We start from the raw sequence: 23542 nt of genomic DNA, 5'->3' as shown, positions 1-23542 counted from the left end.
AACACAGTTACCAAACTTGGGAATTTCAAGGGGCCATACTTACATATGGAGTTCCTTGTTCATCAAGTATGACAAATCCAGTGGACATGGAGGCACCACTGAAAGCTCCAAAAGCTTGTGGACACAAAATACTCCCTTGAATGTATGATGATGACAGCTCCGTGCCCCCACAACATTCAACAAGGGGCTTGTATGAGGTACGTGAAGATAGCCACAGATTATCATCAATATCAAAAGCCTCCCCTGTTGGTGTCTAGTACCATGTAATTACGATACTATAAATATCCTTCTAACAGATTGTGATGAAGATGAATGCCTTCTGATAGCGCCACTCACCTGATTTTGGTCCAGTCAAGCCCTTTAGTGCAGTTCTCAGCTTTCCATGACTTCACCAAGCTTGGCACAAATCCTAATATAGTCACACCAGCATCCTGCAAAATATATCGCAGGAATAACCTTGAAGTACATAAGGATAGCTGATTTTTTTTGTATTTTTGTTCTACTACTGTGAATATGCATTGCGCAGCCTTTGATAAAAAAAAAAAACGGATTTACTGAAAAAACAGGACTTTAGCATATTGCATTAAAGAGACAGGTTCGAGGTTGGGTGGTTACTCAGTAGAGGCATGCTAGAGCTATAATAAAAATAAACAAATAAATATGAAGTAAGCTATACCTATGCTAAAAAACTAAAGTTATCTCCAACAGATACTCTAAAAATTTATCCCCTATAACAATATTATAATATCCTCTAATACTATTACACAGTATTCTTATTTTTTTCATCCCCAACAGCTACACTATTTTCTAACTTCCATTACTCTTCTCCTCCCCTCGAGCCCGCAGTCATACACACGTTACAATGATGCAGATCGTCCAGCTTGACAACAAATTTGCCTCCGTCCCTGTGCTACAGTGTCACGGCCGTAACACTGTAGCACCGGATACGGTATCCGTTGAAGGGCGATACAGCCTTGATCGAGTGGCAAAACTGGCGCACGGTAGATAAGGCTGGAAACGAGCCGAGCCAAGCCTGGCTCGGCTCGGCTCGTAAAAGCTCGGTGAAGTGTAGGCTCGGCTCGGTTTGCGAACCGAGTTAAAATGTTGGCTCGAGCCGACTCGAGCCGGCTCGCGAGCTTTCCAGACCATCAGGCATCAATACATGACAGAAGCTCGAAAACACCTCACACGCAAATAGGGAACACACAATAACAACAACTATTAGATTTATTTATATACATTCATGCATGAGTCATAAAACACAGCTCAAGCTCACACCAGGTAGTCTTAGACTTGCTGCGGCTTTGCAGTCTTCATCACCACGCCCAGCTATATGCCTATATAGCTCTGTATTGCATCCATCATAAGACCTAGCTATGAATAAGTAGGGCAGCAAATCAATGGAGCAAAAATATGTACACATGCACAATCTACAAGTAAACAGACTAATGCTAGAGTGCTGAACTACTGAACCAGACATGCCAACAGTCCATGGCTTGGTTTGGCTCACGAGCGGCTTGCGAGCTAGCTCAGCTCGGCTCGGTTCACAAAACGAGCCAACGGTGTGGCTCAGGCTCGGCTCGTTTGGGTAACGAACCGAGCCGAGCCTCCACGAGCCCGAGCTAGCTCGTGAGCCGCGAGCTTTTTGTCCAGCCCTAACGGTAGATACCGCCGCGAGCTTTTTGTCCAGCCCTAACGGTAGATACCGATTCTAAAAGTCGGCTCTGTTGGAGATACCCTAATGTACCATAACATAATGGAACTCAAAACCAACAGAACTAACTATTTGCAAGTAACAAGGATAAATCTTTTTAGCAGATGAAAGCAAGTGAAGGTGCACGTATGCCAAACACACATGTACAAATTTGCAGGAACCACGACCAAGGGGAGATCCATGGTATAAAGCCGAAGTTGCACCACTTAGAAAGCATGCGTACAGGATTAGAGGTCCCATAGCCCAGCCCAGATTAGTAGGCCAGTAACCTATGTCCTGCGGGCGAACATCCAAATGGGCCCACGTATCAGCTGCACATCTCATGGGAGAAAGTTGTGTCCATGGTATAGCTTTTAGCTCCCCTGCAAAAGAAGCAAATGAAACAGCAACAAACGTGAACATGGAAAATAGTGGAAGCAGAAAACATGGAGATAGTTTCGGGATACTATATACCAGTTGTTCCTGAAGAAAAAAGTATATTAGTTAGAGCGTGCCAGCGAACCCGGAGGATCCCATGAGCGTCCCCGCGGTGAGGATGCCGACGACGGCGACATTCCCGAACGTGTCCACGGCAGGGCGGCGGCCGCAACCCCGGCGGCGAGGCTCCGACGCTCGTCGTCGGGCGCGTCGGTGGAGAGGTGGAGCACGTAGCGATTGCGTGGGTGGTAGACCGCGAGGAGGAGCCTGAAGAGTCTCCGCCCGTCGTCGCGGGCGCCGGTGAGGAGGTACGCGAGGTAGGACGGCGCGTCAGGCCCGCGCCGGACGGCGGTGGCCGCGGAGGAGGAGGACGGGGTTGGGCCCGGGAAGCGGAGGTGCGGGGCGGAGAGGAAGAGGAGGATGAGGGAGACGAGGAAGGAGATGGACACCAACGCGAGGAAGAGGACCCGTCGCCACCTCTCTCCGGGGACCCAACCCCCGGCGCCTCCTCTCGCGGCCCCTATCCCCATGCCAGTGGAGGGTCGCGGAAGCGGGAGCGAAGGTGGCAGACCACGACATAGGATTACATGCGCGCCAGAGGGCGGCAATGGCGCGGCGGAGTGGATCGAACCGGGTCGCCAGCGGCGAGGCTACATGCGGCGGCGCAACGAGGAGGAGAGCGTCGCAGTTTTGTCTTGGCTCGTGCGAGTGGGAGGAGTTCTCGGTTGGGCGAGGTTCGGCGAGGGCGGCGGTGGAGGGCTCTCCATCGGGGGCAGATGCAATCGCGAACGGACGGGGGGCGATCTCGAGAATTTGTGGAGGCGACGGGCGGGTGGTTGGTGAGGAAGGAGGGAGAGCAGTTGTGGCTGCGTGATTTGGGGAGCGATGGGGAGCGAACTGCCAGGGGACGGAACGGGGAGGAGCGGAAAATCCAGGAGCGGGACACTGAAGGAGCGGACGTATGTACTACTTATTTTTAAGTCCATCTTCGTCAAATGGTTGAGCGATATTAAGATATCGTCCACTTAAAGAGCAACACCTTTAAAAAATATAAATAAATAAATAAACACTATATTCTATTACTTAAAAAATTCAAAATACTATTGAAATAGTTTTGAAAAATTCATGAAAAAATATTATAGATGATACTATAATCTAGCTTAAAAAAATTCAAAAATATTATACATGATACTATGATCTAACTCTAAAAAAATTTAGATGAAAATATAATTTGTACAATGAGAAATAACAGACCATATACAATAAAATTTGTTTTTTTTCCTCATTGTAAAAGTATTGGTTTGAGTTGAATTTTTTTGGAGAGATAGATTACATTATCCTTTATAACATATTTTTTCAAAACAAATTATGATTATTTCGATAGTTTTTTAAATTTTGAAAGTAAAAACATAATATATTTTTAATTTTTTAAGTTATCGTTTATTAGAAGAATGATATCTTTATTTTTTTAAGTAGAAGAATGATACCTTGCTTTCCAAGAGACCATAATAGCCTCTATATATAATATTTTGAAATGGATATTCACTTTTGTAAATATTAAAAAGTAAAAAACTCCCATCCCTCTGCCTATAGAACAAGCTTGTGTTCTAGCATCGACGCGCTCAAGAGCGAAGCCAGAGAAAGGTAGGGTTTGCAAATTACAAGCCGAGACCGCCGCCGCCATGGGACACTCCAACATGTGGAACTCGCACCCCAAGAACTAAGGCCCCGGATCCAGGGTTTGGTAATCCTCCACACCCCTCATCCCTCGTTGCTCGGTTATGAAATACTCCCGTGCCTAATTGCGAAAATTTTCCTATGATGCTATCTGCGTGTGTGTCGTTTAGTCCGTCAGATTTATATCATGTTGTAAGAACAACCAAGGATCCTAGCTAATTGTTGAATGAACTGGGGAAATCAGAAGATTCGGGGAATTCGCCATTCGCTATCATTCTGAGCTATTGTTCTTACAAAAGTGTATTAGCAGAATGAATCCCCTCGAGGGTTTCGGCTGGATAAAAACAACCCAGTACGATTACAGCTTAATCACTGTCTTAAGCTAAAACGAATTAACGGTATTAATCCCCGCTTACAGCTAAAGTGTTCAGTTCGGCGGTAATAACAACTGTTTAGCGTCCGAAAAGCGTCAGCCGCTCTCAGCCGTTCATCTTCACTTCAAAGGGGTACCGTTGCATCTGAGCCGTCTTTGTGTTCTCCAGTCGTCGGGTCATGACAAATGCCTCCCCCAAAAGTGCACACTTGCCCCCAAGTGTTGAAAGCAGAGATGGCCGATGTTGCAGCCTGTGTTGGTGAAGGAGAAGCGGAGCTTGGTGGCCACCATTCTGTCATTGTTTTCCTGTAAAAGTTAGGGAATGAGGATTTGATTAGAGACTTATCTTCCCAAGTTGCCTCATGCGGCGGAGCTGAATGCCATTGAACCAGCCATTGAGTGATCACAGAATCATTTCTGGGTATTGCTCTGGTGTTCAGAACTTTAATAGGCACTGATTTGAGACGACCGTGTTGATCCACCAGTGGTAATTGTTTGCTAGAGACTGCGTGTGAACCAATGTGCTTTTTGAGCTGGCTGACATGAAACACAGGGTGAATCTTAGCGTCAGTTGGAAGTTGTAGCTTGTATGCAACTGAGCCTATCTTCTCCAGAATCAAGAAGGGACCAAAATATTTGGTACTGAGCTTGAATGCATTTCTGAAACCGAAGGCAGACATTCTGTATGGTTGCATTTTCAAGTAGACAAAATCCCCCACATCAAATGATCTTTCGGATCTTTTGAGGTCTGAATACTTTTTCATTCGATTCTGAGCTTGAGTTAAATTTTCTTTCAGCCTGGAGATCATGTCTTGTTTTTCAGCCAAGAAATCTTTTGCTGGGGAAGGCGGCCCAGGGATTGCCACTTCACTGATCAACGGTGGAGGGTAGCCGTAGAATGCCTGGAAGGGGGAGCATTTCAATGATGTGTGGTAATTTGAGTTGTACCACCACTCAGGCAAAGGTAACCAATAACTCCATCGCTTAGGTTCAGTGAATGCCATACATCTTAAATAGTTTTCCAAGCACTGGTTGACTCGTTCGGTTTGGCCATCTCTTTGTGGATGGTATGCAGTGCTGAAACGCAGTGACACTTTAAGAGATTTGAAGAGTTCCTGTCAAAGGTCACTAGTGAACAATCTGTCTCTGTCGGACACAATGGCAACCGGAAGACCATGCAATCGGAAGATCTCATCCATAAAGACTTGTGCTACCTTTGCTGCTGTGACTGGATGTGTGAGTGAGAGGAAATGGGAATATTTTGTGAACCTGTCCACTACCACCAATATCAAATCTTTGCCATTGGATTTTGGGAGGCCCTCAACAAAATCAAGTGAAATGTGTGTCCATGCCATATCAGGGATTTGGAGAGGGTCCAACATTCCTGGGTATTGGCAGTGTTCCCCTTTAGCTCGTTGACACACAGGACAAGCTGCCACAAAGGTTTCAACAGTTCTTTTCATTCCAATCTAGTGAAATAATCTCTTAATTCGTTGATAAGTGGCTGCAACTCCAGAATGGCCTCCTACAGGAGAAGAATGAAGAGATGATAATATATTGTTCTGGACTTGAGAATTTTTGCCCACATGTATTCTCCCATTGTATCTTAGGATTCCAGCATGAAATGAATAGGGTGATGTTGGGTCTGGTGTGATTGAAAGCTGAGATATCAATTGTAAGCAGTCCTTGTCATGTTCATAGGTCTTAATAATTTTGGAAATCCAAAGAGGTTGCACAACAGTAATTGCATTGCAAGAGTAATCGACTCTAGATAGAGCATCGTCCACCTTTTTTTCTTTACCCTTCTTGTACTCAATTGTATAATCCAATTGTAAAAGTTTGAGGAGGAGTTTATGTTGTATGCCCTCTGTCAGTTTTTGCTCTGTCAAAAATTTTAAACTCTGTTGATCTGTTCGGATGATTAATTTTGATCCCAAGAAGTAATGTCTCCACTTCTTAAGTGCTTCCAAAATGGCTAATGCCTCTTTATCATAAGTTGATTGTGCTCTTGCCTTAGTGCTGAGTGACTTGCTGAAATAAGCAAGGGGCTGACCGTGTTGCATTAGTACTGCTCCAATACCGACACCGCTTGCATCTGTTTCAAGGATGAAAGGTTGTGAAAAATTGGGAAGGGTGAGTACTGGTGCAGTAATCAATCGATGTTTGACTTCCTCAAATGCAGCAGTCTGGTTAGGACCCCAAGAGAAGGAATTTTTCTTAAGCATATCATGCAGTGGTCTACAAATTATGCCAAAACCTTTAACAAATCTCCTGTAATATCCGGCAAGTCCAAGGAAGCCTCTTAGCTGAGTTATATTTGTGGGTGTAGGCCAGTTTTTCACAGCTGCAATTTTTGTCGGGTCTGTAGAAAGTCCTTGGTGATTTATAATGTGCCCCCAAATACTCAATTTGTGGCACTGCAAAGGTGCATTTGCTTCTTTTGGCTGACAGCCTGTGCTTGAGAAAAACAGTGAGTACCATCTCCAGATGGTATTAATGATCTTCCAATGTTTGGCTATAGACTAAAATATCATCAAAGAAAATGAGGACAAATTTTCTCAGATATTCAGCAAATAGATTGTTCATCATTGCTTGAAATGTTGCTGGTGCATTAGTGAGCCCAAATGGCATTACTAAGAACTCATAGTTGCCAAAATGTGTCCTAAACGCTGTCTTATGTATATCTTCTGGTTTCATAAGAATTTGGTGGAAGCCAGACCTCAGATCCAGCTTGGAGAAGTACTTTGCACCATGTAGTTCATCAAACAGATCATCAATCACCGGCATAGGAAATTTGTTCCTAATTGTTTGCTCATTGAGTTCCCTATAATCCACACAGAATCTCCAGCTCCCATCTTTTTTCCTTGCCAAAATGGATGGAGAAGAGTATGGGCTTTCACTTGGTTGAATGAGACCTTGGGATAACATATCTTTGACCAACCTTTCAATTTTATCTTTGTGATGGTGGGGCATTCTGTATGGCCTGATGTTGGGAGGTATACTGCCAGGCTTTAATGGGATTGAATGAGAAAAGCCCCTATCAGGAGGTGGACCAGTAGGCTCAGAAAAGACAAGCTTGAATTTAGCTAATAGGGCAGAGATGCTGTCTTCTATTTGGAGTTGGGGCTCATCAGAAGGGGTATCTATCTTGAGCAGTAATAAGTATCCAGAAATTCCTTTACTCAGCAGCTTGTTGAATTTTAGAGAGGACAGTGGAGTACAGGTGCCCAGGGAAGAACAGTCACTGAAGCATACTTTACCTTGTCCTTCTTTACTGATAGTGAGGTGTCTCTTTTTGAGGTCAAGACTGATTGGGCTATGTTGATAGATCCAGTCACAACCGAGAATAATATCATAGCTCTTGAGTTCAAGTAACTGAAATTGGTTCTCAAATTTTTCCTTGTGAATGTGGTAGACACAGTTCTGTATAATACCACCAGAATGTATTTGTCCCCCTCCAGCCACCTTGACCAATAGAAGTTCAGTGTTTTTGATATTACAGCCAGCTTTGGAAGCCAATGTGACATCCATAAAGGTTGTAGTACTTCCACTATCAACCAGTGCCACTGCTCTTTTACTTCCCACAATTACTGGTAAGCAAAATGTAGCGAAAGTTCTGGTTCCTTGAATAGCATGTTGAGATATTTCCATAAGTGAGATGCTTGGTGGTGGCTGTTGTTCACTGTCCTCTTGCTGCATCTCTTCTTGCTCCATTTCTTGATAGTTTGTTTCTTCATTTTCCAAAGAAATAGCATGGGCAACATTTTGATAAAATTTAGATTTCAGCTTGTGTTTGGGGGTCCAAGGAGCTGCACATTTCCAGCATGTTCCTGGTTCCTTCGTTCTGATAGTCAGTGATGGAGGTTTATCACCTTTTGTCCCCACCTCTACCTTCTGGGAGACAGTAGATTGGCTAAGAGTTTTTTGTTGAAAATTGGCTGGGTAAGAGTGTTTTGTGGTGTTGGGCATGTATGGAGGATTAGTCCTTTTGGACATAACTGCCCTTTCCAGATCCTTGGCAATCCAGTATGCCTCATCAAGGGTAGCAGGTCTGTGTGGTTTGAGGTAATGTTTGATTTGGTCCTTCAACCCTTTAACAAAACATCTGACATATTATTCCTCTTGTAATCCTGGATGTTGTCTTTGCATGGCTGACATTAATTCCTCAAACTTATCAATATAGAGGGACACACTTGTTTCCTGAGATAAGGAATGGAAGTTTTCCACTACATCAAACATGCTGTGTTCTGAAAATCGGTTGCAAGCCATAACACAGAATTGCATCCATTTAATCTGTCGAGATGGCATTCGCAGTCCAGTCCACCAGAATTCGGCTCTGCCATAACAGTGTAAGGTGGCCATTGGTACCCATAAATCAACAGGTACAGCAGCAAGTTCAAAGTATTTTTCACACTGTCGAATCCAGCCACTTGGGTTTTCACCATTGAATGTAGGAAATTCTAGTTTAGGCTGTGAGATAGACAAACTGAAATTGTTCTCAGGGGACTTGGTTGCCCATTTATCATGAATTTGGCCCACTGTATGCCTAATAGTGTCAAATGTCCTTGCATGAGGAGGAACATAGGAAGATGAGGTATGATTGCGAGACTGTGCTTGGACAAACATGAGTGGTGGTTTTTCATGCAAGTGGTCTGGCTCTACAGGTTGAATGGGAACTCTGATGGGGACATCAGTGTAAACCACCCCAAATGGATGAGGATGAGTACCTTCAGTTGTCTGAGTGTCATCGATAGAAGACTTGGCAGCTTTTTCATCCATTACAATCTTGTTAATGTCAATCCCATCCACCTTATGCCTGACCTGCAAGGAGTCCAATCCGTGTCCCAAACTTGGATCTACCGGAACAGCAGAGCGCTTAACCAATTCCGCCAGGGTAGTCTGAATCATACCCAGTTGGCGCTCTACACTGCCCATTCGTGACTTCAGATCCATCACTTCTTCATGAACGGTCTCAACGTAACCGATGCTGGAGTCTGCCAAATCTTCCGGGTTTGTGAGTGCGGAGAGATTTGTTGTAGCTGCTGCCGCTGCTGAAGTCTTGGTGTTCCGCGTCATCTTCGTCAGATCGGGCGGATCGGTTTGGACGAAATCCTCCCCAACAAGTCCGGCCCGAGGATCTACCGCCGCCGTGATTGGAGATCGACTTGGGGATTTTACGCACGGATGAACCGCACAACCTTAGTCTGAATCCAATCACCCGCCGTCGCCACCGCGAGCTCCGATTCCAACTCGGTTCCAGGAATTTTAGACCCAAACAAGCGCCGGGAAACCCTCGCCGAGAAAGAATCCGTCGCTAATGTTGCCGAGAATCACTGGAATCTGATACCAATTTGTAAGAACAACCATGGATCCCAGCTAATTGTTGAATGAACTGGGGAAATCAGAAGATTCGGGGAATTCGCCATTCGCTATCATTCTGAGCTATTGTTCTTACAAAAGTGTACTGGCAGAATGAATCCCCTCGAGGGTTTTGGCTGGATAAAAACAACCCAGTACGATTACAGATTAATCATTGTCTTAAGCTAAAACGAATTAACAGTATTAATCCCCGCTTACAGCTAATGTGTTCAGTTCGACGGTAATAACAATTGTTTAGCGTCCAAAAAGCGTCAGCCGCTCTCCGTCGTTCATCTTCACTTCAAAGGGGTACCGTTGCATCTGAGCCGTTTTTGTGTTCTCCAGTCGTTGGGTCATGACACATGTGCTCGTTGTTAAAATTTTATGCTTCCTAGTTAAGATGGATTTGCTTGCCTTTACGCTTGTGGAGTACTTAACGATGATGAGTGCTCATGGATGTTGTGGTGTGGATTTGGGATTGAAGCCGGGTGTGCGCCAACCCCCATGGCCTGATCCAGAAGTACGGGCTCATGTGCTGCAGGCAGTGCTTCCGCAGCAACGCCAAGGACATCGGCTTCATCAAGGTACGAGCCAAAGCTTACTTCCCTGCAACCTAGGCCGGAGTCCAGATGTTGTTACATTGTTGAGTGTTGCATCAGGATCTGATGCTCTGTTTTGCGAATTGCAATAGTATGCCTTGCCATCGATGTATCTGTGTTGGTTGAACTGGTATAATTTTTTAAGAGGCTGTAAAGACAACTTCTCAGAACGGGAAGAGATGCCCATGGTGCTTGTTCTTGACTTACATTCCGCTGTCAATACTAGTTTGCTTATCGCATAATTTCTTGTTACTGTTGTGCAGTACAGGTCTTACTCTATTGCTTAATTTGCGAGTTAATGTCTTGCTAGCTCACCAGTGTCTTCTCTAGTCTAACATGCTGTAAACTGTTGCGAAGATGGCTTCTTAGAACGGGAAGAGATGACCATGATTCTCATGTTGTTGCATACATACTCCTGCTGTCAATATTGGCTTTGCTTATTGCTTAATTTCTCGCAACTGTTGTGTAGTGTAGGTCTTCTCCATTGCTTTGCGTATGAGTTAGTGTCTGCTAGATCACTAGTGTCTTCTCTAGGCTAACACGCTGTGAAGTGTTGTGATTGTGCCATTGTGGTGTGATTGGCCAAATTTTGGTAATAAGCAATTTAGACTGTGTGGTGAGGTAACAGCCTAATTCTTTTATTTGCAGTAGTAAGATGGAATGTTATGATTCTCATATTTTGGTAATCAGCAATTTAGATTCTGTCAAGTATTCTATTGTAATAAATTTAGCATATAATTCTCATGTTTGTACTATGCACATTGGCACAATCTCTGAAGCATGCTGTTTTCCACGTATCCGGTTGGTGTTTGTAATGCATTGTAGATTTCCCGTATTTCTCTTTCTGTCAAAGATGCCAGACAATTTAGTTATAGGTAATTTGATTTTGAGTTTCTCAATGGACTTTTTGGAAAGTTGGACCTATGCCATTAGCAATTTAGACTTTGAAGTTTTTTTTATTGTGATTTAACCTATAATTCTCATTTTGTACTGTGCACATCGCGTAAGCCCTGAAACATGCTGTTTTTACATATTCAGTTCGTGTTTCTAATGCATCGTTGAGTCTCTGAATGTCTATTTATGTCGAAGATGCTAAACATTTTGTTATAGGCAAACAGTTTGTGCTGATGCTTTTGATTTTGAGTCTCTCAATGTGCGCTCTTATTTTGCAGTACCCCTGAAACACCAGAGCTCAAAAGGATCACGGGAATGTGAGCATGGATTGGGAACATTTCCTTGAAACTGTTTTTGGCTTAGTACTATCTTAATCATACCATTTAATGAATTATTTACGCTTGAAATGGACCAAGTCGGTGAATGCTGGTGCCCACTTTTGTGCTCCTGCTTAGCATGTAGAACTGCTATTATCAGACAATTGATTTGCTATCGTGCTGTTTTTGAATTTCTCAGCTGAAAGGCTGCTCCCCGTTGTGATGATGTTTTGTTTGCTGCCACACTTGTGTTGATTTAGTCTTGAGTCTGTTGTGCTTTGGTTTGTCCAATTGTTTTTTGTTTAAACTGCTGCTAAATGATTGGGTGTATTAGGGCTGAAGCCTGAAGTGCGCGGCCCAGTTGACGGTGAGAGAATGCAAAATGCAAATTACTGTTGCGCTGGGCATGTCCAGGGTATTTTATTGGGCCAGGCCCATACAGCAGCAGTAGCGGTTTTTCTGTGGAAAAAGTTCATATTAACTTCCTCAATTATTGCTCTGAGTCTGCTGTACTCTAAACCATGAAACTAGATATCCCATCTCCTTTAACTATTTAAATCGGTATAATTTAATATTTTAACTAGTTTTGATAGTGGATTTGTCATATGTGACAACAACTTAGTTGGTCCTATTAGCAGCGTTTCGTTGACGTAATATCGGCTTTGATGACTCAACAGCTAGTTTCTCATCTTTCGGACCACCACGGCGATGCTTGCAGGGGACACCTGTAGCATCTAGGCCCCTAGGTAAGTGGTAAGTGTTTCGGTGATTAATGACAACCATATTACTGTGACTAACAATTTGTTTTGAAGGGAATCAAAAATTCAGTATACAATGACATTTGGTTAATCTTGGTCCCTAAAAGTGCTTATATGGACAATCAAAGGACATATGCTTTAAGACTAAGGATCTTCTAGTTCTAAGTATCACAAAGGAGATGAAGGATACTTAGAGTAGTATAGGTCTCCTTTTTTTCTTTTTGTCTTTTGACCGTACTATAAAGGGGGGCTAAAAGTAGTAGCTTGACTTAGTGAGTCTAGACGTAGATGATGTACACTTGTTAAATTCTAGCACTAGGTAGAGCATACAAGTCCATGGTGAAACTATCAAGGAATTAGAGCTCAAAAAGAGTTGAATTGGACAAGTTCACAAAACATTTATTCACCGGATTATCCTCTGATGGATGTCTAATACTCACCGGATAAACACTAATTGAGGCATCCGAATTATATGAAAAATTTCAGAAGTGTTACACCGGAATATCCGGTGCTGAAAGTCCGGTGACCACCGGAGCTTTTCCAGCAGAGAAAATTTTCGGAGAAAAACAATTTTGTACCCACCGGATTATCCGGTGAATGCATAATATGAACACCGGACTATTTCTTGCAGAGAGCATTGCTTCGGGCCACAGTGGAAAATTACGTTCACAGGATTATCCGGTGACTTAGCTGGCAGACCACCGGAGAAATGTTGTGAAGAAACTCAGACAAATTGAACTCACCGGATTATCCGGTGGTAGCAAAAATATCACCGGAGTATTTCTTGCAGAAGGTTCTGAAATTCGAAGGGTCGGGTGAGTTGTACTCACCGGATTATCCGGTGTTGACTGTTGTTCACCGGAGTTTATCACCGGACAAATGTTGCCGTGCAACGGCTAGTGACAGCTGGCTCTGGGTTTGAACCCACCGGACTATCCGGTGATCTTAAGGATACAGCCAGCGGATTATCCGGTGATTACAGTAAAATGAGAGTGGTTAGCCAACGGCTAATTTTTGATCTCTAGGCTATAAATACCCACTCAGTTGGTTTCAACAGTGGCTTTTGCAACCCTGTAGCAGCTCATACACTTGGTGTGTCATTTAGAGGCAAGAGAGGGAGCACTTGTGTCCATTTTAAGTTCTTAGTTGAGGATTAAGGACTTCTTTGAGTGCTTGGAGAGTAACAAGTGTGCATCTAGCTGTTGTCTAGGCTTGGTCTTTGTCAAGTGAAGCTTGAGGCTTGTTACTCTTGGTGGTTGGCAACACCTAGACGGTCTTGGTGATCGGAGGATTTCTCGGTGAGCTCTTGGAGCAATTGTGGGAGCCCCGAAAAAGAGGATGTACTTGGTTTGATACCCGCCAATCCGGAGATGGAGAAAGGGTAATCAAGAGGGAGCACTTGAGCCTTGGTGACTCAAGGGGGAGCGACATCCTTGGTGGATGCTCCAACGAGGACTAGGGGGAAGTGCCAACTTCTCGAAACCTCGGGAAAAAATCGGTGTTGTCTTCTCTGACTCTTTACTTTCTTGCATCTTATTTTGAGCTTTGTTATTATTGCAAGTTCTTTTTGGGAATTGTCTTTCTTAGTTAATTCTTGCGTGGTTAGCTATCTTGTGCTAGTTAAAATTCTTTACTTGCGTTTCTTATAAGTTTTATTTGGTCAAGCAGTGGTTAATTAAAAAAAAAATTAATATCCCAATTCACCCCCCCCCCTCTTGGGCTATTCGATCCTTTCAATTGGTATCAGAGCCACGTTCTCTTGATAGGCTTAAAATCCTAGAGAAATGGCCCCGGGGAGCGGAAGTAGCGTGCCAAGGTTCGAGGGAAAGAACTTTGCTTATTGGAAAGTTCGCATGGCGAGCTATCTAGAGGCTATTTCCCCCGAGTGTTGGCAAGCAACCTCCGTTGGGTTTGAACAACCTTTTACCGAACAAGAAGTTAGGTGGAATGCTAAGGCTAAGAATGCTATATTTGAGGGAATTAGTGAAGAAGTTTTCTCTAGAGTTAGAAGTAAGGAATTTGCTCATGACATTTGGGTCGCTCTTTGTGAAATTCATGAGGGATCTAGGAGAATTCGTGAAGAAAGATATCATGTGCTTATGAATGCTCTAAATCAATTCAAGATGTTTCCAAATGAATTATGCAATGACATGTATTCTCGTATGAACATGCTTGTGGAAGAAATCAATTCTCTTGAGCTCACTCAATTGTCCGATGGAGATGTTATTCGTAGGATCTTGATGGTACTTCCCAAGCCACAATACAATATTGTTATCTCTCTTCTTCATGAAAGAGACATCAATGACATGACCATCACAGATGCCGTTGGAAAGATATGTGCGCATGAAATGTTCTTGTTTGGAGATCATGAGTCCTCATCCAAGAAAAATCTTGCTCTCAAAGCAAAGATGGTCGGCAACAAGAAGAAGAAGATCAAGCTTCCTTCATCATCAAGTGAAAGTGATGAAGATGATGATAATGATGAACATGATGATGATGACTCCGACACCGAGCTTGCTCTTCTCATGAGAAGAACCACAAGGATGATCTCTAAGTTTCAAAAGAAGGGCTACAACTATGATCCCAAGAAGAACAAATTTCGTCCAAAGAAATTTGACAAGTTCGGTGGTGGAGACAAGAAGAAGTGCTACAATTGTGGTAATCTTGGTCACATATCATATGATTGTCCTCATCCTGACAAGAGAAACAAGAACAAGTCCAAGAAGCTTGATGCAAGTGAAGATGAGGACAAGTACAAGAAGAAGGATCAAGATATGAAGAAGAAGAAGCTCTTTAACAAGAGAGGTGGAGGACGTAAGGCCTACATTGTTGGTGAATGGGTCTCCGGTGAGAGCTCAAGTGATGACTCAAGTGATAATGATGACAACAACTTCGCGGGTCTCGCAATCGTCAATGATGATCCACCTCTACCTCCACCACCTATGTGCCTCATGGCAAAAGGTAACAACAAGGTGAACTACAAAGCCGGTGGAAAACATTGGGTGCTTGATAGCGGATGTACACAACATATGACCGGCAATGTAACGATGTTCACCTCGCTAGAAGATGAAGTGGATAATCATGATAAAGTCACTTTTGGTGATAACTCTAAGGCAAATGTGGTAGGTTTGGGTAAGGTGGCTATCTCAAAAGATCTCTCTATTTCCAATGTTCTTTTAGTAGAATCACTTAGCTTCAATCTACTCTCCGTAGCTCAACTATGTGATTTGGGTTTCACATGCTTGTTTAGTGATGTTGATGTTACCATAACGAGTAAGAAGCATAATGACCTAATATTCAAAGGATTTAGACATGGGCATATCTATCTTGTGGATTTTTCCTCTAATGATGCTAGCTTGACTACATGTCTCTTCACCAAGACATCTATGGGTTGGCTTTGGCATCGTCGGCTTGCACACATTGGGATGAGCCAACTCAAGAAGGTATTCAAAAATGGGAAGGTGGTTGGTGTGAAGGATGTGATTTTCGAGAAGGACAGGTTGTGTAGTGCGTGTCAAGCCGGAAAACAAGTTGCAAGTCCTCATCCATACAAGTCCATGATGTCTACGTCAAGACCCTTGGAACTTCTACACATGGACCTCTTCGGACCAACTACCTACAAAAGTCTTGGTGGTAATTTATATTGTCTTGTCATTGTTGATGATTATACAAGATATACTTGGACTTTCTTTTTAGATGACAAAGGAAAGACCGTTGAAATCTTCAAGAAGTTCGCAAAAAGGGCTCAAAATGAGTTTGAGTCCATACTTGTGAAGATCCGGAGTGACAATGGGACGGAGTTCAAGAACACTCAAATTGAAGATTTTTATCAAGAAAGAGGCATCAAACATGAGTTTTCATCAACCTACACACCTCAGCAAAATGGCGTAGTAGAAAGGAAGAACAAGACCTTGATTACACTTGCAAGAGCAATGTTAGATGAGTATGGTACTCCGGAGAAGTTTTGGGCGGAAGCAATCAATACGGCATGCCATGCTTCTAACCGAGTCTACCTCCATCGACTATTGAAAAAGACGCCATACGAGCTTCTTATTGGGAGAAAACCCAATGTCTCTTACTTCCGGGTGTTCGGGTGTAAGTGTTTTATCTACAAGAAAAAGGAACGCCTAGGCAAGTTTGAAAAACGTTGTGACATTGGTTTTCTTGTTGGCTATGCATCAAACTCCAAAGCATATCGAGTATTCAACAATGCCACCGGCTTTGTTGAAGAAACTTGTGATGTGGAGTTTGATGAATCTAATGGCTCCCAAGGAGAGGATATTTCTTGTGATGATGTAGGTGATGAACCCTTGAGAGATGCAATGAAGAATATGGCAATTGGGGATATCAAGCCTAAGGAGGACGATGAAGATGTACCCTCTACTTCAATACCACACACCTCAATGGCACCACAAGTTGATAAAGATGAAGACAAAGATGATCAACCACTTCCATCACATGATGTCCATATCTCTCAAGAGGAAGCTCAAGCTCAAGCTCAAGATGTTGGATCACCACAAAATACACCTCAACAACCACAAATGAAGCATACACATATTTCCAAGGATCACCCGATTGACTTGATCATTGGAAGTCCATCTAGGGGAGTACAAACTCGCTCTCGTCAGTGTGCTTCATTTTGTGAACATTACTCGTTTGTCTCTTGTTCAGAACCCACACATGTAGATGAGGCTCTCACTGATCCTGATTGGGTGATGGCAATGCAAGAAGAACTCAACAACTTTACTCGAAATGAGGTATGGATACTTGAGGAAAGGCCTCAAGACAAGAACATAATTGGAACAAAGTGGGTCTTTCGCAACAAGCAAGATGAACATGGTGTGGTGGTACGCAACAAGGCAAGACTTGTCGCACAAGGCTTTGCACAAATTGAAGGTTTGGATTTTGGCGAAACATTTGCTCCCGTGGCAAGGCTTGAGGCCATCCGTATCCTTCTAGCATTTGCTTCACATCATGACATAAAACTCTATCAAATGGACGTGAAAAGTGCATTCTTAAATGGCCTTATTAATGAACTCGTATATGTTGAACAACCCCCCGGTTTCAAAGATCCTAGATATCCTAATCATGTTTATAGGTTGGTCAAGGCACTTTATGGTCTCAAGCAAGCCCCACGAGCTTGGTATGAACGCCTACGTGACTTCCTCATCAACCAAGGATTCAAGATCGGGAGGGTGGACACCACATTGTTCACAAAAATCATCGACAATGAGCTTTTCTTGTGTCAAGTTTATGTTGATGATATAATATTTGGTTCAACTAACAAAGAGTTTTGCAAGGAATTTGGTGATATGATGTCTAAGGAGTTCGAGATGTCGATGATTGGTGAGCTAAATTACTTTCTTGGATTCCAAATCAAGCAATTAAAGGAAGGGACATTCATCAATCAAGAGAAGTACACGAGAGATATCCTCAAGAAGTTTAAGATGGAAGAGTGCAAGCCAATCAAGACCCCCATGCCTACAAATGGACATCTCGACTTGGATGAAACGGGTAAATCGATTGACCAAAAACTCTATCGTTCGATGATTGGGTCACTCCTTTACCTTACCGCATCTAGGCCCGACATAATGTTTAGTGTATGCATGTGCGCTCGTTTTCAAGCTAATCCTAAGGAATCTCATCTTTGTGCGGTAAAAAGAATCCTTAGATACCTAAAGCATACACCTAGCATAGGCTTGTGGTACCCAAAAGGCGCTAGTTTCATACTGCTTGGATACTCGGATTCGGACTTTGCCGGATGCCGTGTGGATCGCAAGAGTACTTCATGTGGGTGCCACTTGCTAGGGCGATCCCTAGTCTCTTGGAGTTCTAAGAAGCAAAATTCAGTAGCCTTGTCCACAGCTGAAGCAGAATACATTGCCGCCGGAGCATGTTGTGCTCAAATCCTCTATATGAAGCAAACCTTGTTAGACTTTGGTGTTCGTCTAGAGAAGGTTCCACTCCTTTGTGATAATGAGAGTGCCGTAAAAATTGCTAACAATCCCGTTCAACACTCCCGCACAAAGCACATTGATATCCGTCATCACTTTCTAAGAGACCATGTGGCAAACAATGATATCTCTCTTAGTAGTGTTCGATCGGAAGATCAATTGGCGGATATCTTCACTAAACCTCTAGATGAAGCCACTTTTAGTAGATTACGAAATGAACTAAATGTGATCGATGCTTCTAATGTCATTTGATACCTTATCATATAGATGCATTCAAAATAGGACCTTGTCTAACCTTCTCAAGGTAACGGTGGACATGGGTTTTGCTTGAAATGGTGGGTCACTAGTTCTTCTCAAGGCATGTTGTTGGGTTCACCATGAAGAAGCTTGAGAAGGGAAGTAATATGACAAGATAGATTAATTTTACGCTTCGCATTCACATGTCATATAATATGCACTCATGTCTACTTTCATGCATATGTCTTACATTGCTTAAGCATTGGTGGTAGAGAGATGACAAAGGAGAATATCACTCTTTGAGATTACAGTTCGCTCTCAATGTGAACGTACACTTCTAAAAGTGTGATTAGAAAGATATAAGTGCTTAATGCCTATTGAGTCATGACCTAGCGAATTTAAAGCCTTCATCTTTAAGTTCATAGGAAATATGGCTCAAATATTTCCTTGGTGTTTTCTACCATCTTATTTGGCTCTTATTTGATTATTTCAAAAATTATATATGTTAGAGCCTTTTTGGCAAATATTTGTAAATGAGAGTTTGAGAGGGTAAGGGATTCACTCAAACTGGTCCAAATATGTGTTTATGTTGAGTGGTTATTTGAAACTTGGACTCAGTGAGAGAAATTAGTTCAGCCTGGTTTTTCTCATATCACCGGATAGTCCGGCGCTCCTTTCATTTTACCAGCGGAATATCCTGTGATCTCTGTCTCAAATCAGTTCAACCATGACAATAGTCCGGTGATGTTATGTTGTGATCAGCGGAAAGTCCGGTGAGTATAATAGGTTTCGGCCTTCAAAAATTTAGTTCTGCAAAAATTAGTCCGCTGTCTTTTCCTGGTGATCAGCGGAATATCCGGTGATGTCATCCGGTGCTAAATATAACCTCAGCGGAACATCCGGTGAACAGAGTTTTTCGATCCCTGAAAGTTGGTTCTGCAAAAAATAGTCCGGTGGTCTATCCGGTGCTCTCTGTTGCCTCCACCGGATTATCCGGTGCTTTCAAAAACTGCGGGACCCACCTGTCATATATGTCTTCCCGGTCGGCCGGCTCTCTCACTTTTTCGCCGCCGCTCGTACGTCGTCGCGCGACCTCGCCGACTCGCCGCCTCCCAGTTCCGTAGCGCCGCCGCCGGAGTTGCGCCGTCCACCGGCGCCACCAGTTCGCCACCGCCGGCTCTCCGCCCGTCGCTGCGCTGAGGTCCCGCGCGCAGAGCTGCCTCCGCCGTGCCCTCCTCACCGCCGCCGCTCCTCTTGCGCCGCCGGCTATCATCTCCGGCATCACCACCGCCTCCTCTCTCTCTCCTTCATCGTGGTGAGCACATTTGTGGCCGGTGTACTCAAATTGATGAAGCCCTAGATCAAATTCATACAATTGTGTGCCAAAATTCATGAAATTTCTTCAAAAATCAAAGCAAATTTGATCCAATTTGTTGCTATTCCATCTTTTAGACATGAATTGAGTACATGTTAGTCAAAATTGCGCATAATTTGGCCAAATTCGTGATTATTCAAGACAATCCATGCAAATTCCATTCAAATTCATGTAAATTTGAGTCAATTTCTCTCAAATTTGGGATCATTCAGTTTCAATTGACATGAATTGAGAGCATGTTCATCAATTATGCGTCTTCCTTGTTAAATCCGTTGACTTTAATACAAATTTGCCTCAAAATCATGTCAAATTAGATTAATTGTGTCAAATCTTGCCTCTTGCCGTGATCAAATCAAGAAATTAGCTTCATCTCCACCTTTTCATCACCTACTAGGGCATGTTCATCTGTTTGTACCATATATCGCTCATTTCACTCAAATTCAAGCAAAATCGTTCACATTTGCTTCAAATTCATGCCTTTTTTTGATTAATTTGCCCAAATTCACGTCTTCCTCTATGCAATTGATCAATATCTATTGTCTCTTGCCTATATCCATAGCATGATTGTCTCAATTCATATCCATCCATGCTTAGGGTTCCGTTTAGGGTTAATTTCATTCGAAATCTTAAACCCAATATGATCACTCATCTCTATTTCACGTTGCATCTGTCAGATGGGTCGTAATCGCAATGACAAGGGCAAGGGCAAGACAATTGAGCAGCCTAAGCAGAAGAAGTCAAAGACTCAGAAGGAATGGGACAGAGCGCTTGCTGCTGTTGATGCCTACAACAGGCAGGAGGGTTTTGTGATCAGAGATGAGACCACCCCTCCTACACGTCGTTCCACTCGCACTCGTGCTTCCGGGAGGTCAGGTTCGACGCCTTCCAGCCGGTCAGGGGGCCGGAAGAGGGTTCGCCAGGAGCTAGAGGCAGTAGAGACACACCAGCAACAGTCCGAGCAGTCCGAGTAGTCTGAACAGCAGCAGCAGTCCGAGCAGTCTGAGCCGCAGCCTCCAGCTCAGGGAGAGGTTCGTTTGCTTGATCTCACGTCCTGCAAGGGTCCGAGGATCAAGAGGCTGAGATTCGTACCAGTCGAGGAGTGGTTCCCTGAGGTCAGAGAGGAGGGGATTGATCCCCGGTTCTGGACAGTGGTACAGGAGAGCTTCTATCGCTCATTTGGCAGGAAGAGCGTTCAGTTAAGTCAGCACAGGACGCTGAGATGGGAGTACTTGCAGTCAGCTGCAGGGGGAGCAGATGTGAGACGACACTTTGATGCATTCCCCGGTCTCACCGCTCTCCTTACTCAGGTGGACAGATATGTTGGGGATTGGGTCAGAGTATTCTATGCGACAGTATGGATCGCTCCCGACAGGTCGTTCATTCAGTTCATGTTTCAGGGAGAGGTCTACAAATTGTACCGGGCAGATATGCTCGAGGCTCTGAGGCTTCAGGAGAGTACCAGATTCTTGCATGAGGTCGTTCATCCGAACGCGCATCCTCCTCGTCGTCCTCTGACCGGTGGCGTTTTCCCGACGGATGACGAGATCCGTCTGTTGTTCAGGTCGCCTTTTCCTCCAGGTTCACTGAGACTGCCAGAGATGCTGACTCCAGAGGCAAGGGCAGTTCACTTTGCACTCAGACGCAGCCTGTTGCCTAGGATCGGGAACGCAGAGGCTATTACCAGTATCCAGCAGTGGTTGCTCTTATCTATCCTCACTCATCAGCAGTTCGACATTTTAGATCTCATCTTGTGTGAGATTGAGGATAACATAGCAGAGGGTCTGGGCAGACAGCAGCCATTCGCGCATTTCATCTCATATTTGTTGGCTCGCTCGATTCATTATCCAGAGCTTCTTGGCGTCTACCAGCAATCCCTGAAGCGATTCCCAGACTATATTCCTAGCGCTCCAACGGACAGACGTCGCGGACAGCGTGCTATGGCGCAGGCTCAGCGGCAAATCCCAGCAGAGGAGCGAGACAGAGTTGCCGCTGAGGACCAGGCCCTTGCAGAGGCCGAGGCAGAGCTACCTCATGCCTTCATAGACTTGGATGACGACGATAGTGACTCGGAGGATATCGAGTTCATTCCACCACTCCCGAGACGTCATGATGCTGAGGCTGGTGGTTCTACTCAGGGTGCGCCTCAGACATCAGTTCCTTCCTCAGATACTGAGACAGCTACCACCGAGCCCTCTGCTGCAGTGCCTTCGGAGATCACTCTTATCCTTCGGCAGATGCAGCAGCAGCAGGCAGCTCAGGCAGAGGATGCTCGCCGCCGAGAGGAGCAGCAGTTTGCACTGATGCAGTCACTACAGCAGCAGCAGCAGGCCATGTTTGCAGCACTTCAGGCAGACCGTGAGAACAACACCAGATTGTTCTCCGTTCTTTTCCAGGCACAGGGCCTTCAGTTGCCAGCTCCAGCACCTGCTTCAGCTCCTGCCCCGAGTCATCTCCCAGGAAGTGTCAGTGCACTCTTGCGTACTCCAGGGTCCGATTTCCCTCTGTCAGCTCTCTTGGCCTCCGGAGTGTACTCTCTGCCTGCTGGGATGTCTCAGAGGCCCGTGTTACCATCGTTGACTTCTCCTATACCCACTGGCCCTCTGAGTTTCGAGGACACTCCACAGCCGACAGTCCCCGAGCAGCAGCAGCCAGTCATCTCTCCTCATGTCCCTCAGCTGTCAGTTGTGCCTTCTTCAGTCGCTGAGCCAGCACTTGACGCTCCAGATGCTGCTCTTCAGTCAGTGCAGGATCAGATCGTTGAGGCGACAGCAGCTGCGGGTCACAGTTCGTCCAGCTCTGACTCCGAGGCCGACGGTTCTCAGTTCGTCGTGGCACCTTCTTCGACACCATTGGGTCCTCCATCTTCTCCAGCTCCGGCTGCTTAGTCATGTCCTTTTTTTTTTCTCTTTTTGGTGCTTAGATGCCAAAGGGGGAGAGTCTAGTAATAGGGGGAGTTGGTAGAGAAAGTATCTGGTGAGTCTAGTGAGATTTTGATTCAGGGGGAGGTTAGATTTTTGGGTAGCTAGTTTTGAAATGTTGGATCTTATGGATTGATTTTGATGTTATGACAGGCTATCTGGCTCTGTATATGGATGTGTTTCGCCTGTCATCACATTGTGTTTATTTTCATGCTCGCATAATTCCTACCTATTCTAGCATGATAGTTTTGTAGCGCTAGGCTTTATCTCGCTTTTATTGCTTTATACATTCTTTTGCCTAGTATGATAGGTTGCTCTTCAAATTCATATCTCTATTGTTATTTGTGTTGTCATCAATCACCAAAAAGGGGGAGATTGTAGCATCTAGGCCCCTAGGTAAGTGGTAAGTGTTTCGGTGATTAATGACAACCATATTACTGTGACTAACAATTTGTTTTGAAGGGAATCAAAAATTCAGTATACAATGACATTTGGTTAATCTTGGTCCCTAAAAGTGCTTATATGGACAATCAAAGGACATATGCTTTAAGACTAAGGATCTTCTAGTTCTAAGTATCACAAAGGAGATGAAGGATACTTAGAGTAGTATAGGTCTCCTTTTTTTCTTTTTGTCTTTTGACCGTACTATAAAGGGGGGCTAAAAGTAGTAGCTTGACTTAGTGAGTCTAGACGTAGATGATGCACACTTGTTAAATTCTAGCACTAGGTAGAGCATACAAGTCCATGGTGAAACTATCAAGGAATTAGAGCTCAAAAAGAGTTGAATTGGACAAGTTCACAAAACATTTATTCACCGGATTATCCTCTGATGGATGTCTAATACTCACCGGATAAACACTAATTGAGGCATCCGAATTATATGAAAAATTTCAGAAGTGTTACACCGGAATATCCGGTGCTGAAAGTCCGGTGACCACCGGAGCTTTTCCA

The 23542-nt window shown here is 44.1% G+C and overlaps 1 protein-coding gene and 1 pseudogene across 1 annotated transcript; one reads left to right on the top strand and one right to left on the bottom strand.

The window, feature by feature from the left end:
• Positions 1-1738: 1738 nt before the first annotated feature.
• On the bottom strand, positions 1739-3815 carry LOC133914033 (actin-binding protein wsp1-like). Its single transcript, XM_062357193.1, has 4 exons — positions 3794-3815; positions 2786-2997; positions 2168-2651; positions 1739-2076 (listed from the first exon to the last, which is right to left on the bottom strand). The coding sequence occupies exons 1-4, from the start codon at positions 3813-3815 to the stop codon at positions 1739-1741; spliced, it is 1056 nt and encodes a 351-aa protein (XP_062213177.1).
• On the top strand, positions 3708-11540 carry LOC133914107 (small ribosomal subunit protein uS14-like; annotated as a pseudogene).
• Positions 11541-23542: the final 12002 nt, after the last annotated feature.

This window comes from Phragmites australis, chromosome 4 (assembly GCF_958298935.1).
Source record: "Phragmites australis chromosome 4, lpPhrAust1.1, whole genome shotgun sequence".
Classification (NCBI taxonomy): Eukaryota; Viridiplantae; Streptophyta; class Magnoliopsida; order Poales; family Poaceae; genus Phragmites; species Phragmites australis.
The sequence above is the reverse complement of the archived record's forward strand: the minus strand, read 5'-3'. Positions and strand labels throughout refer to the sequence as shown.